Source organism: Musca domestica, unplaced genomic scaffold, assembly GCF_030504385.1.
Source record: "Musca domestica strain aabys unplaced genomic scaffold, Musca_domestica.polishedcontigs.V.1.1 17, whole genome shotgun sequence".
Taxonomy (NCBI): Eukaryota; Metazoa; Arthropoda; class Insecta; order Diptera; family Muscidae; genus Musca; species Musca domestica.
Genome location: NW_026712230.1, coordinates 14,024,958 through 14,040,363, shown reverse-complemented (window position 1 = coordinate 14,040,363; position 15,406 = coordinate 14,024,958). Strand labels below are relative to the sequence as shown.

The 15,406-nt window shown below is 35.0% G+C and overlaps 1 protein-coding gene and 1 long non-coding RNA gene across 2 annotated transcripts in view; one reads left to right on the top strand and one right to left on the bottom strand.

Annotated features, from left to right (window-relative positions):
• Positions 1–36: 36 nt before the first annotated feature.
• Positions 37–15,406, bottom strand: part of LOC131801667 (uncharacterized) — a 30,562-nt gene continuing 15,192 nt past the window's right edge. The window contains exon 3 of the long non-coding RNA XR_009341896.1: positions 37–360. This is a non-coding gene — a long non-coding RNA (uncharacterized LOC131801667). The remainder of the gene's footprint in view (positions 361–15,406) is intronic.
• LOC131801666 (uncharacterized) lies at positions 478–14,230 on the top strand. The gene is made up of 2 exons (XM_059120587.1): positions 478–2,124; positions 13,111–14,230. Exons 1-2 carry the CDS (start codon positions 2,053–2,055, stop codon positions 13,810–13,812), a joined length of 774 nt encoding a protein of 257 aa, XP_058976570.1. The 5' UTR covers positions 478–2,052; the 3' UTR covers positions 13,813–14,230.

The window sequence follows — 15,406 nt, the reverse complement described above, 5'->3', positions numbered from 1 at the left end:
GCAGCGCTAATCTCTGCTTACTAACGAATGGATGACTAAATTATTGTATTAAATTTAAAAAAAACACACACAGACTTAAAATTTATAATATCACTTGACCTGATTGGTATGCTGTAGTTGTAGTTAACATTCAAATCGATATTCAAAATAATGAATATAATAACATTTGAAATAAAAGAAAAATAATACAGGTAACTTTTGTTTGGAGATATGAAAAAAATATGTATAAAGTATTTCAAATGAAATGCATTGATAATATTTGATGTAAAGGGTAAATATATATAATATGTAAGTAATAAGGATGCCGAATTACTACTCAGCTGAACAAGGGGGGATTTACAGGTCGCCTATGGATGCCACCTGAAATGAAACCAAATGAAATTATTTATTAATATTAATTTTTTACTTATAAGATAGTTACTAAATTAAATCTTAATTTAGATTCAACAACAAACAAAAATTAACAAAAACAAGTAAAAAATATTAATTTCAGCCGGGCTGAACTTTTTATACCTCCTACCTTTTAATCAACCTTTGGGTAAAGAAAACACTTTAAAATAAAACATTTTCAATAAAAACGTGTTCCACTTTAAACTACAAATACCAGTAAAACCGTTTGGATAATGATGTTAAACATTACAAAAACCCATAAAGTAGTTGAGGTCATTGTATGGGAGCCATACCAAAACGGGAACATCCATGGACGATTTTATACTTCAAAGATTGTCATTTACCAAATCATCTTAAATACCAAATTTGAAACAATTTCGTGGGTAAATGTGAATAGGATTATCAAAATATCGAATATCGCTGAGTATCGTTATATGCGCAATGTTCTGCCGCCGGAGCTAGAACCCATTATGACCTACATATATCAAGTTTTAGACAAATCCGTTGAAAAATGTGGCAAAGATCATCAAAACACCGAAAATAAGGAGATACCGTTATATTGGACCTATACTAAAACATGACCTACATATACTATGTTCTACCACAGGAGCTAGAACCCACTATGACCTACAAATACCAAAAAAATGTGGCAAAAATTATCAAAATACCGAAAAACGGGAGGTACCGTTATATGGGAGCTATACAAAAACGTGGACCTATATATACTATGTTCTGCTCCCGGCGCTAGAACCTATTGTGAACTAAAGATAACAATTTTTAGAAAAATCCGCGAATAAATGTGGAAAAAATCATAAAAACACCGAATATCGGAAGGTGCCGTTATATAGGGGATATGCCAAAACGTGGACCTATATATACTCTGTTCCGCTACCAAACCCAGAACCCATTACGAACTACAAATACCAATTTTTACACAAATCCGTGGAAAATTTTGGCAAAAATCATGAAAATACCGAATAACGGAAGGTACTTTTATTTGAGGCCTATACAAAAACCACAGGAGCTAGAACCCATTGCGAACTACAAATGCCAATTTTTAGACAAATCCGTGGATAAATGTGGCAAAAATCATCAAAGTACTGAATATCGGGAAGTACCGTTATAAGACGGCTGTTGGAGCAGTTTTATTGATTCAAATTGAATTTTGTTAATTGTAATTTTTATTTCAATTTATTTGTTTTTTTTTTATGGTTTTTTATTCTATTTATTTTTGAATTTAAATTAATTAATAATATGAATTCCTTAGTTGTAAAAATTAGTAGTTAAATAGTATGTAAATTTACAATTAAGTTAGATGTAGAAGAATAGGATAATGAGAAAGAATAATAATAAAGTCATTGTTGTGAATTATACCGCCAACGATACGCGTCTTTCTTCTCGCCGTCCATAAAAAATAATATTTAGAAATTATAAATAAATTAATTTTATAATTAAAAAAAATATAATACCCTTAAAATAAAGGGTAACATTTTGGTGCCGAAACCCGGGAATATAAAGTGTCGGTGTGTTTTGTTAATTTTGTGCAAAACAGCCTTGTTAAAATACTACAAGGAAGAAGAAGACAATATTAAAAAACAATTAAATTAAATAAATAAAATAAACACTCCCCATCAAAAGATCTGCTGCTGTCATCAAATCCAGATGCCCCGTCGCTGCGATTGCCGTCTATGCAGGAGCAAACACAACAATCAGGAGAGTGATTCTGATTCACAGGTAACAGCGTTGGACATAATTTTTGTGAATCCTAACCTGTAAATTACTCAGTGTTAGAGAATTTGTTAAACAAATTTTATTTTATCAAAATTCACACAAATTATCCATATACGCTTGATATATCAATTTATATATATTTTGTGAATCGTTTTGGCTTGATTTCGCGGCAAGATAACACAAACTTAATTATTACATATAAATTAAGTTTGCCTTTTCTTATTCCGCTTTTGCTTTGTCAGCCATTTCACTTGTTGTTATTTTATATATTTATAGCACCACACTAATCCGCGAAAACAAATTTTATTATACATTCGCGAGTGAAACTAATTGTAAACAAAATATTACAATTCGGCAAATTTAGATATATTTTTTAATTTATTAAATTTATTTGTTTAATTTTGCCTTTTTTCACTTCATTTTTTTTTTTTTTTTTTTTTTTTTTTATGTATTATTTTGGTTGGCCCACTTTCTATAGGGATAGAAGGTTTAGTGCCATGTATCCGTATGTAGCTTTGCTACGATTTAATGGCATGTTCAGTGTTGGCAATATTTTAAATGTCGATTTCAGCTTCTTTGAGGAATTTAGCTACTATGTTCAGACGCTCTAAGCCTTGTGAATTTACGAAGTCTTCAACAGTGAAGAAATCGCATAGTGTTAGGAAACATCTCCGTTTGGTATTATACTTACTGCATTCAAAAATAATGTGGGAAGCAGTTTCATCAACCCCGCAATCATGGCATAATTTAGATGTAACAACATTCATTTTGGCTAGTGTATTCTTGCAAAAACAATGGCCGCTAAGTACACGATTTATCTGTTTTTGAGAAAAGGAATTAAATTTACAATTTTTAAACCAAGGTGTTCTGGATAAAGAAGGAAAGATTTTATAAAAATGAGAATTACCGTTTTGAGCTATTAAATGATATTCGCTGCTCCATTCGTCCCAGAGTATATTCGATATTTGATTAATGGCATCCGCTAGGGGCCATGGAATTTCAAGACTAGTTCCATTCTGGATTGCGTTTTTTGCAGCTATATCAACGATTTCATTAATGGGAATGTTGGAGTGACCAGGAATGTAGTGAATTTGTACGTCAGTGGCAAAACTATTAATCTTGTTTATAAAAGCATCAATCAAATAATTTCTATGTTTTTGGTTGCTGATGGCCTGAATACCACTTAAGCTGTCAGTAAGAATGGCAAATTTTTGAATTTCATTGTTTTCTGCATACTCAGCTGTTTTGAGAAAAGCTAGAACTTCGGCTGACATTGAAGATAGTTTTTTTGAGGCGCAAAAGGACATTGTAGTATTTGTATTAAGATGGTAGAAAGCAGCCCCAATGGCATTGTTGTTGACTGAACCGTCAGTGGAGAAAATCTCATATCCGGCATTCCTAAGATTATTAATTTTTTCAGTGGCAATTGCAGTAATTATTTCGTGATTGGCTTCCGCTTTTTTAAAGTTGGTTCCCTTGAAAAAGAAAGTGTCAACTTTAATTATCAAAGAATTTGAACCCTGGACTTTAGTACTAGCAATATCTGATAATATATTTTCAAATTTTGACCATACCTTGGCATAGCTGGTATTTATGCTTGTATTATTTCTTATGATTTCAGCACCAGGAAGGTTAAAAGCAACGCATTTAGCAAGCTCCTTGGCAGTAGCAAGTTGAAATCTGTAGCTAGGAGGTAGTTCACATGATAAATTGTAGATAATAGCGGTAGGAGTTGATCTTATGAGTCCAAGGGCTTTTCTGAGACTTTCTTGAATGCATGTTTTGAGTCTATTTTCGGATTCTTTTGTTAAATTTGATAAGGATGATGCGCCATATTCGATTTTGGATCTGACAAATGCTTTGTAAAAATGCAACGCTCTAGATGGATTGATACCAAATTTGCAACCACTCAAAATTTTTAAGAACTTGCAACTAGATTTGACAGCCGATGTTGATTCATTCATGTGTACTTTAGCTGAACCACTAGATGTAATGGTTACCCCAAGATATTTGATTGAATTTGTTTGATTTAGTCTGATGTTGTTAATGATGATACCTAGTTGTTGAGGTTTCCTGCTAAAGTGGACAGTATTAATTTTTTCCATGTTGAAGTGTAAGGATAATTTATCGCATAATTCTTGAAAATCATTTATCTTGCTTTGCAGCGTAGTTTTGGCGTTGTTGATGTTTTTGTCATGGCAGATGATGAAGAAATCATCAGCAAACTGAAATAGATTGCAGCTATCGTCAATTATTTGGTGTAGCGAAGCCGTGTAGATGTTGAAAAGTATGGGACTCAAACCGCTGCCTTGAGGAATTCCATTGCAGACTGATATGGATTTGTTACCCAATAGTAATATTCTCTGTGACATGCCATCATAGATCCATTTTATGATATGGGTGTTGAGTCCTGATTTAAAAAGGATTAATGCTAGTTTACCAATATCGGTGTTATCAAAAGCTTTCTCGATGTCAATGCAGGCACCAACAACAGTATTTTTGTTTTTCTTATGAATTTCAATGGTGTTAACTAGGTCATTTATACAATTTGTGGTGGATTTACCCAAGGAGAAGGCATAAGAACTTTTTGGAACTATTTTCTTAGTCTCTATGTGTTCTAATATTAAAGGTTTGATCGCAGCTTCAAGTATTTTTTGTGGGGCACACATGAGAGCAATCGGTCTATAATTTTTAACGTCGGATAAATCTTTGTTTCGTTTGGGTATAGGGGCTATTTTAATATTGCGCCACTCACTCGGAAATGAGCCATCTTTCCATGGTTGCAACAGCACATTGAGATATTTATTTTTTTCAGAAGCATCCAGATTGTTAATGATGTTGTATGAAATTCGATCTGGTCCAGGAGCTGAATTTATGTTCCTTTTGACAAGAAAACTTTCCATGTCACTTATTTGAAGTCCCGGTTTATTTGTGCCAATATTACCAAAAACAACAGAAGTTGGTTTGGAACAGATACGTGAAGAACTAGTTATGTGTTTTAAAAAGTTTTCGTTCTGTTCATCACTCCAGGTATTGTTGGGTGACTTGATTTTCTGATATTTTTTGACATTCTTCATTTTAGACCATACTTCTTTGATGGGAACATTTCCAGATATGTCGCTTTGTAACTTTTTAAGATTTTTCTTTTTTAATTTGGCTATAAGATTGTAGAGTTTCCTTTCTATTCTCGCTAAATTACAGGCATCTGTGAATAAGTTGGTTTTTTGATAGATTTCTCTGAGTGCAGCTCTTTCATTATATAGATCATTCACCTGGGCGTTCCACCACGGTTTGGGAACATATTTGTTATTCGAATCCACCACAATTGTATTCCGGGTTATGGCTTGGTTTATTTTGATATTAGTTTGTTGTAAGTTGTCCTCAACAATAATACCTTTAATATCATTGTAGAGGTTATCTTTATGCAGTATTTTACTATTTTTAATGGCTACTTTGTTGCAAGTTTCAATAATGATAGGTAGATGATTACTATTTGTAATTTTGTTCTGTCTGACTGACCAAGAAAAGTTGAAGAAAGTACTGTTGGAAAAAGCGATATCAATGGCTGAACGTGTATTATTTAAAACAAAAGTGGGCTCTCCAGTATTGAGACATGAGAAGTTGTTAATATCCGCGAACCTGGCAAGCACATCCCCTAAGGGATCGGTGTGGGTATTTCCCCAAGAAATGGATTTAGCGTTGAAGTCACCCACAAGTAAGGTAGGATGTTTAAGACAGTTGATTTTCTGAAAGACATCTGTAATTATGTCTATATAATTAGATCTATTAGTATTAGGAGGTATATAAACAACTACAATATTGAAAGGATTTTTGATATTCATTATAGAGATTCCAATTACCTCATGTTCATTATCAAAATTAATGAGTGAGTATTTAAATTTGCGCTTGATATAGATGCCCACACCACCGTAGCCATCGTCTCTTTTTTTTCCATAAAAATTGTAGTTGCAAAGATTGGTACTTGTTTCATCTCTGACCCAAGTTTCGGTTAGAAGAGCTATGTCAATTTTTTCTTTCTCAAGAAAGAGTTCAAGGATGTTTTTATTTTCAATTTTGTTTATACTTTGTATGTTATACTGCAGTATTTTAAGCGTCATAATAGATTATTTGGAATTGGAGGAGATAATCTCCTGGATAATACTGGTAGTTTCTTTAGGTTTCCTGTTAGGATTAACCAAAAGTACATCAATGTTAAGTATTTCGTTTAAGATTTTATCTTTAATATTTTTAAGTGTTATTGATTGTGCTTCGTTTAACTTACCTATTTTTTCGGATGTTAGTTCATTGATGTTGTTTAGCACAGTGTCTAGAATTTCTTGGGTTTTACGTATTTGTGACCCATTGGGGGAGGAGTAAATTTCCCCTTCCTCCAAAGCATCCTTGTACTCCCTCATATTTTTTCTAGCATTTTCCTGCTCTCTAATTCTATTCTTGTTAACTTTCGCTACTCTTGCATATGATGATCTAGCATGAATGAAGTTAGCTGATTCAGTGTAATTATTAATGGTGTTGTTGTTGCCACTGGGGTGTTTAGAATTTTTGTTGGACCTTTCTAGTGTTGGGAAATTTTTGTCGATGTCCTCATCGAGTATGCTATATGAGTTAAAATGACCTGCATATCTCTCTCTAGCTTCTTTTTTGGACAAGTTTTCTATTGTCATGATTCTTTTGGTTTCGTACGCTCTTTGCCTGGCAGGACAGCCTCTTTCCAATGGGCTGTGATCACCTTTACAATTGATACAGATTATTTTTTCAGCACAAGGCTCATTTTTCTCATGAGGAGAAAAACAACGTTTACATGACTCTATTTTTTGTTTGCAGTGTTCCGCCGTATGTTCATGTCTATAGCATCTATAGCATCTACCAAATTGGATGAAATGCTTGACCTCTTTTCTGTGAAATTCATAGATTTTGACAGTTTGTGGTAGGTTAAGACCTTTGAACCATATTTTAACTCTTTGGGTAGGCAAACGTGTTCCTTCTACCATCCTGGTCACTCTCATCATTTTTATTATAGGAATTTCTGAACTTATAGCGGCGGAGAGTTCCTCATCAGGAATATCTACCGGTATGCCAAAGATTATGCCAATTTTGGAAACAAAATGCGAAAAAATTTTAGGTTGGTAACCCATTTGGATTAGGGTATTATTGTCTGCCAGCAGATTAGCATTTGATGCACTGTTTAATAATATTTTACTACGTCCGAAACCAATTTTCCTTATATCCAAAACACCTTGAATTTTCAAATTGAATATAGTTCGCGTTAAACTGACTGTATTTATTCCTACTCGATCATTATCTTTACTGATTTTGTCAATATACACGACATAGGGACCTTTATGGTCTTGATCATAAAAAAAATTAAAATTGTTAGGCCTGTTAACCATTAATTGCGGGGTCTTACCTGTAGAGATGTTACCTGTATTACTTGGGATGAATTCACTAAGGCTACTGATTGGTGCGTCATCACTTTTCGCTAGCCTCCCCTGTTGATCGTCATCTTCCAATTTTTTCTTCTTGTTATCGTCCACTCTACTTCCACTTCGACTTCTGCTACGGTTTGTTTTTGGTTTTTCTATTTTGGTGGTTTGCCTACGCGGCGACAAAGGAGGTGGAGGGAGGACCACGTCCTCCTCCATGTTGTAGTTTTGTAGTTTTCACTATTTAGCTTTGTGCTATTCTGTACGTCAGTTTCTGTATACTGACGCCACAGAGATCCCGTTATATGAACGGTACAGCGACGCCAATGTTAAGATGTTTCACAAATTCAAACACGAGGTTAGCAAAAACTTATTTTCAAACAATTGAAAAAATGAAAGTTTTTTTAAAATAGAAATTTTTTGTTGTTAGTTTATAACACTTTTAAACAGTTTATAGTCAGTTTTTGTATTTTCGTCACAATAAGAATTTTGATTTTAATAAGTATAGTTTATTCGATGTTTCATTTAATGCGTAATTTTTATGAAGCGTCACTTTATTAAAATTCACAAGTTTTTCTTTTAAAGCGTAAGCTTTAAATTAAGTTTATTAATGTTTTTCATATGAATATATGAATTTCGAATTCTTTTTATTGAATGCGTTTTTTTAAAAAATCGATGGCGTCACTTTTATTATATTTGCACTTAAATTCACACTTCTTTACTCTTGCGAAAGCAACCGTCTGCGATGGCGTTGTCCAAGATAATGTTTCACTTCATTTTCTTTGTTTTGATTAGTTTCTACTAGTGCCAAACACTTCGTGAGTAATTGACTACTTGTATTCGGTTACTCCATTTGGTAAACAGTGTTATCGATAGTTTTCGAAACACAGCAATTAAGGGTGCTATAGACGACGTAATTTTTTGTAAAATTTCTAAAACATTGAAATTTGATTGTTTACATTTGTAAACCAAACAATTTAATTAAAATAATAATTAAATTGTCAATAAAGCTGACATTGTATAAATTTTGATAAAAGCGAGAGTTTATTTTTAATAAACTAGTTCATTACCTTTCACTAATAATAAGTGTGTAGATACTTTTTTGTTTGAATTTACAAATTTAATTTAAATTCTATATAATGGCTGGTGGTAAGAAGCACCAAAGCACTCCCGATACGGAAGTTGTCAACATAAAACAACAGAAAGAAAAGGTAATTGAAAATATTGAAAGAATTAAGACTTCTTTCAGAGAAAAGAGAATTTCGTTCAATACAATTGAACTAGAATGTCGCTTAGACATTCTTAATAAATATATTGATGATGCAATGAGATTGCAATCCGAACTTGATATTCTAGATCCCGATAATAATGATCGAGGTGAACTAGAAGACTTATGCGTTACGGCAAAGTCCCTATTTTTAGGAATTTTATCTAAAAATAGGAGAAGTAGTATGCCTGAAACTTCTTTTTGTGGCCAATCACATCAATCTAGATTGCCAAACATGAAATTGCCTAAATTTAGCGGAAAATATTCCGAATACAAAAATTTTATGAGTCTTTTTGAAAATCTAGTTCACACAGATCCGACATTGACAGACATAGAAAAATTCAATCATTTAATTTCATGCTTGTCCGATGAAGCCCTCGGTACTGTAAGAGCATTTCAGATTTCTGAAGAAAATTATCCCAAGGCATTAGCTAGTCTGAAAAAGGTTTATGATAATGATTGTTTAATATTTTTCGATAATATTGCTAAACTTTTTGATCTTCCTGAGATCCCTAAACCTTCAGCTTCTGCTTTGCGTAGCATGATCGACACAGTTTCTGCTATTTATGATTCGCTGTTGTCGATTGGTGATGATAAAAAGATTACGAATGCCATTTTAATTCATTTAGTTATGTCAAAGGTCGATCCAATCACTAAATCCAAATGGGAAGAACAGCTTGATTTCGAGAAGCTCCCATTATGGTCTGATTGCGAAGCTGCTTTAAATAAAAGATATCAGCACATATCAGCTGAAGAATCTTCTGGTGCAAGACCCAAAATTAATAAACCAAAGTTTGATAATCAGCCTAAAAGGAACTTTAAAACGTCACTTTCAGTTTCTAAACAGAAACCATCTTCTGAAAAGTGCGTGTTCTGTAGATCTTTACAGCATAATATAAATAATTGTACTTCCTTCACTGCCATACCAGTTCTGCAAAGATTTGAATTCATTAAAGATGTCCCTGCTTGCATCAATTGCCTCAAAAAAGGCCATACTGTTGCCAAATGCAATTCAGGAGTGAAGTGTAGAGTATGTGGTGGATCACACCATTTCTTACTGCATCGATACGCTTCTGATCAAGAGCAGCCTTCTACGTCTAGCGCTTCGGTCAACTATTCATCGTCGAATGAAGGCGTAATGTTGGCCACAGCATTAGTGAAGGTCCGTAGTAGCTCAGGAAAATATATTCTGGCTAGAGCTCTTTTAGATTCCGGTTCTCAACCTAATTTGATAACCGAAGACTTGGTACAAAGGCTTAAAATAAAACGGGAAAGTGGCAGGTTAAATTTAACTGGCATTTCGGAAGGAATTTCCATTTCGAAAAATAAAGTTCAACTGTCTGTGATGTCGAGACTCAATCCAACCCAATTCTCATCTACATTCTGGGTATTGAGTTCTATAACAAGTCTTCAACCTGATAAGAGAATTTCCACTGCTAATTGGAATATTCCTAAAAATATAGAGCTGGCAGACCCTAATTTCAATGAACCTCGTAAAGTGGATTTATTACTTGGTGCTGAAGTTTTCTTCGAACTTCTTTGTGTAGGCCAAATCAAATCGAATCCAAGTTATCCGGTTCTGCAAAAAACTTCTCTTGGCTGGATCGTAGCTGGCAAATACGATGAGTCAAAGGGGTCAAATTCAGGAGTATGTCACTTGAATGTTGCCATAGATAATGAAGAAACGATTGATGCAATTGTGAAGAAATTCTGGGAGTTAGAAGAAATTCCAAATAATAGTGCAAAAATTCGGTCTGAGGAACATCAAAAATGTGAGGAACATTTCCAAAAATATGTTCGACGTTTATCGTCAGGACGCTTTCAAGTGTCTTTACCTTTTAAAGAAGATGTGAAACTTTTGGGTTCGTCATTTGAAACAGCCAAAAGGCGGTTTCTGGCATTGGAAAGAAAACTTTCACATGACGACACATCTAAAGGAATGTACAATTCTTTCATGAAAGAGTATCTTGACTTAGGTCACATGGAAAGAACGAACAATAAAATTCCTAATAACCCACATTATTTCATTCCTCATCAATGTGTTTTCCGACCTCAAAGTACAACTACGAAACTTCGCGTCGTGTTTGATGCATCGAGTAAAACATCTTCACATGTTTCACTCAATGATCTCTTGATGGTAGGTCCAACTATTCAAGAAGAGTTGTACTCAACGTTACTTCGATTCCGCTTACACAAATACGTAATTACTGCAGATATTGAGAAAATGTATCGTCAAGTTTTAATCGACGAAAAAGATAGAGATTTTCATTTGATCCTTTGGAGACAAAACGAAAGTGATCCGCTGCAAATTTTCAGATTGAATACGGTCACTTATGGTACTTCGTCCGCTCCATTTCTAGCAATTCGTTGCTTAAACCATTTGAGCGATTTGTCCAAAGAGACTTGGCCTATTGGTGCCAAAGTTATAAGCAACGACTTCTATGTGGATGATTTGTTGACTGGTTCTGCTGATTTGAATAGTCTTCTCACAATTCGAGATGAAGTCACTACTATTCTCAGTTCAGCGGGATTAAATCTCACAAAATGGTTTTCTAATCATCCAGATTTTAATGAGACAACTTGTGGTGAAAAGTTGTTACACTTGGATTCCGAGACTGCAAGGGCATTGGGAATTCATTGGGCTCCAAGAAATGATGTTTTCAAATTTTACATAGAGGGAGGCTTCCAAGATCTGAAAGCTACTAAAAGACACATTTTGTCAATATCTTCACGTTTGTTTGATCCCCTCGGCCTTTTGTGTCCAATAATAACCAAAGCCAAAATGTTATTGCAAGAACTTTGGATTAATAAATTAGACTGGGATGAATCGATTCCCATGCGTTTGAGTTCAGTCTGGGAAGATTTCAAATTCAATCTTTCGAAGTTGGATACGATTCAAATCCCAAGATTCGTTAACACCAATATTTCATCTAGAATTCAAATTCATGGGTTCTCAGATGCATCGATGCGTGCCTATGGATGTTGTTTCTATATTCGTTCGCAGGACTCTAATGGAGTATCTTGCAGGCTGCTAACAGCTAAATCTAAAGTAGCTCCCCTCAAAACTATATCTCTTCCGAGGTTGGAGCTCTCAGCAGCACATCTCATGGCAAATATGTGGTTACGAATTAAACCAATGATGAACTTTGATGTTGAAAAAATATACTTTTGGTCTGATTCTGAAATTACACTATACTGGTTAAAAACCCATCCTTCTTCTCTGGCCACATTTGTCTCAAATCGAGTCGCAGAAATTCAAGAATGGTCAGAAAAATGTATTTGGCGTCATGTGCCAACTAAACAGAATCCAGCCGACATTGTGTCGAGAGGATGCAGTGTAGATGAAATTAAATCATCCATATGGTTTGAAGGACCCAAATTTTTGTTAGACGATATCTCTAAATGGCCAGTCAACAAGCATTTCGAGTTGACTGAGGAGGAAAAATTATTGGAAACAAGAAAATCCAAAGTATTACTGACCTCAAATAGTAAGAAAGATAAGGAATGTTCTGAGAACACTCTTTTGAAATTAATAAATGACCATTCTTCATATAAAAAACTTCTCAGAGTGGTTTCATATGTTTTCCGATTTGTCGATCGAGTTAAGAAACGAAAGATATCCAAATCTATCTGTCTTACAGCTCAAGAATTGAATTGGTCTTTTCTTAAATTAGTAGAGGCAGTTCAAAAAGAGAGTTTCTCAGAAGAGATTTCTCAAATAAAAAAGTCAATATGCTTAAAATCCAATATCCAGAAGTTGACACCATTTATCCACGATTTTACTGAATGTAAGCGGACATTTTCTCTGCTTAGAGTAGGTGGAAGACTGTTAAATGCACAATTGCCCCATGATACAAAGTTTCCACTTTTACTTCCTAAAAAACATCATTTTGTGTCAATATATTTGAATAATTTACATTTTAATAATTGCCATGCTGGTACGAAAGCCTTAGTTGCATTGTCTCGAGAGCAAATTTGGCTTATCAATGCCAGAGAAGAATGTAATCGAATAGTTCGAAATTGTATCCATTGTTTTCGCTACAAGCCAAAGCTGATGACCCAAATAATGGGCAATATTCCCACTGATAGAGTGAGAGCTTTACGTCCATTTTTAATAATAGGCGTAGACTTCTGTGGTCCCGTAAATATAACTTTAAAAATTCGCGGAAGACCACCTACCAAAATGTATATAGCCGTCTTCGTTTGCTTCACGTCCAAAGCGGTTCACTTAGAATTAGTATCTGATTTATCTTCTGATGCTTTTATTCTTTCTTTTAAAAGGTTTGCCGCGAGGCGTGGGCTCCCCAAGAGGATATACTGCGACAACGCGACGAATTTCGTGGGAGCCAGCAGAGAGCTGAGGGAGCTTCAGGAGAAGTTCCTAGCAGGCCGAGAAACCGTGGAGGAATACGCTGCCTCGTTGAACGTGCAGTTCAGCTTCATTCCTCCGAGGGCGCCTCATTTCGGAGGGCTGTGGGAAGCTGCCGTAAAACAGGCGAAGTTCCTGCTTCTACGAGCTGTCGGCAAAGTGCTGCTGACACAAGAAGAGATGGTCACAGTGCTCGTAGAAGTAGAGGCGGTGCTAAACAGTCGCCCCATAGCACCGCTGTCTCCAGACCCCAACGACGGAGAAGCTCTGACTCCAGGGCACCTACTAATCGGAGCGGGTCTGCGTTCGCTGCCGCCAGAATCCGTCGGAGAAGACAGCGACAACAAGGAGAGGTACTGCAAGCGCTGGCAGATGCTCTCCGCTCTCAAGCAGAGGTTCTGGCGGGCTTGGTCGAGGGATTACGTCCTAGGACTACAGGACAAGGCCAAGTGGCACAATCCCCAGCCCAACATAGAGGTCGGTCAACTAGTCCTCGTGCACGAGGACAATCTGCCACCTCAAGAGTGGGTAACCGGCCGAATCGTCAACGTCACCGAGGGCCAAGACGGAAAGGTCAGGGTGGCGGAAGTAAAAACAAGGACGGGCACATTTAAGAGGCCAATAAGGAAGCTCGCTCCAATACCGATTTGTTGAAGTCCTGCAGCCATTCAATGGGGGCAGAATGTTGGAGCAGTTTTATTGATTCAAATTGAATTTTGTTAATTGTAATTTTTATTTCAATTTATTTGTTTTTTTTTTATGGTTTTTTATTCTATTTATTTTTGAATTTAAATTAATTAATAATATGAATTCCTTAGTTGTAAAAATTAGTAGTTAAATAGTATGTAAATTTACAATTAAGTTAGATGTAGAAGAATAGGATAATGAGAAAGAATAATAATAAAGTCATTGTTGTGAATTATACCGCCAACGATACGCGTCTTTCTTCTCGCCGTCCATAAAAAATAATATTTAGAAATTATAAATAAATTAATTTTATAATTAAAAAAAATATAATACCCTTAAAATAAAGGGTAACAACGGCTATTCCAAAACGTGGACCGATATATCTCATTTTCAACACCAACCATCCTAGACACAATAAATACAAAGCTTTACGTCAAATAATGTGGGCTGTATCGTGTTTTCAACAGACAGACGGGCATCGTCAAATCGACTTAGAATTTTATGCTAATCATGGATATATATATATATACTTTATGCGGTCTACGACGATTTTTTAGGGATGCTACAAACCGAATACAAAGTTAATATACCCTCCTGTACGCTGTAGATAAAGACAAAAGTATGCATCATGTTAGTCGCTTGTAAAGTTACTTTTTCACATTTAAATTTAGCATGTTGCATACTTTTAGGCGCTTTCCACAATTTCTTGAAAGCGTAAAATTCTGTGTCACTTTAGCCATATCCATCTGTCTGTAGGCCCTTTTAAAGACAGAGGATTGATACTGAACGGAAAATATCGATCCTCCATGTGACGGTACCCCGTCATATTCGGTATTTAAGAGGTTTCGGCCAAACAAATCAGTTGTGATTTGAGCTTTGGGTTCCCACTGGTTCGATTCATTGCTAGCAAAAAATATACAATGCAGGTCCGAACGTTGGTGCCTCCCCTTTATAATGGCAAATCCTGATTTTCCGTATTTTGAAGGTTTCTACCTCAGTTTCCAACTCAATCAGCTGAAATTCGATATTTCGGGCTTTGTTTTAACTTCTCAGCTCATATAACAGGATTTTAAAATTTTAGGGTTCTAAAGGGTAATTAGACTAAATTTTGAGTTCTCACAAAGTAGGAGACACGGTACAATGAAGTCACGGTAGACTGAGTTAGAGAAAGTTGCTCTATGGATTGTAATGTCAGAATTACTATCATGAAACTATAAAAAATTGCAAAACTTGTAGATTCTTCCAGGTTCTGGCATTTTTATTATTTCGGAAAATACAACACAGAGCTGCAAATTCTTGCCAAACATATTTCTTAATGCAATCATTTGCAACATTTTTTACTACCCAGGAATTTATTTTTAGTTCAGCTTTTTTGGAGAAAAAATATAAAAAAGGTTTTTTTTCTCATTTGGCTCATTTTTATACCCTCCACCATACAATGTCATTCCGTTTATAACTCCTCAAAATACTCATATCCGTCCCAACAAAGTATATACATTTTTGATCAGCGTAAAATACCAA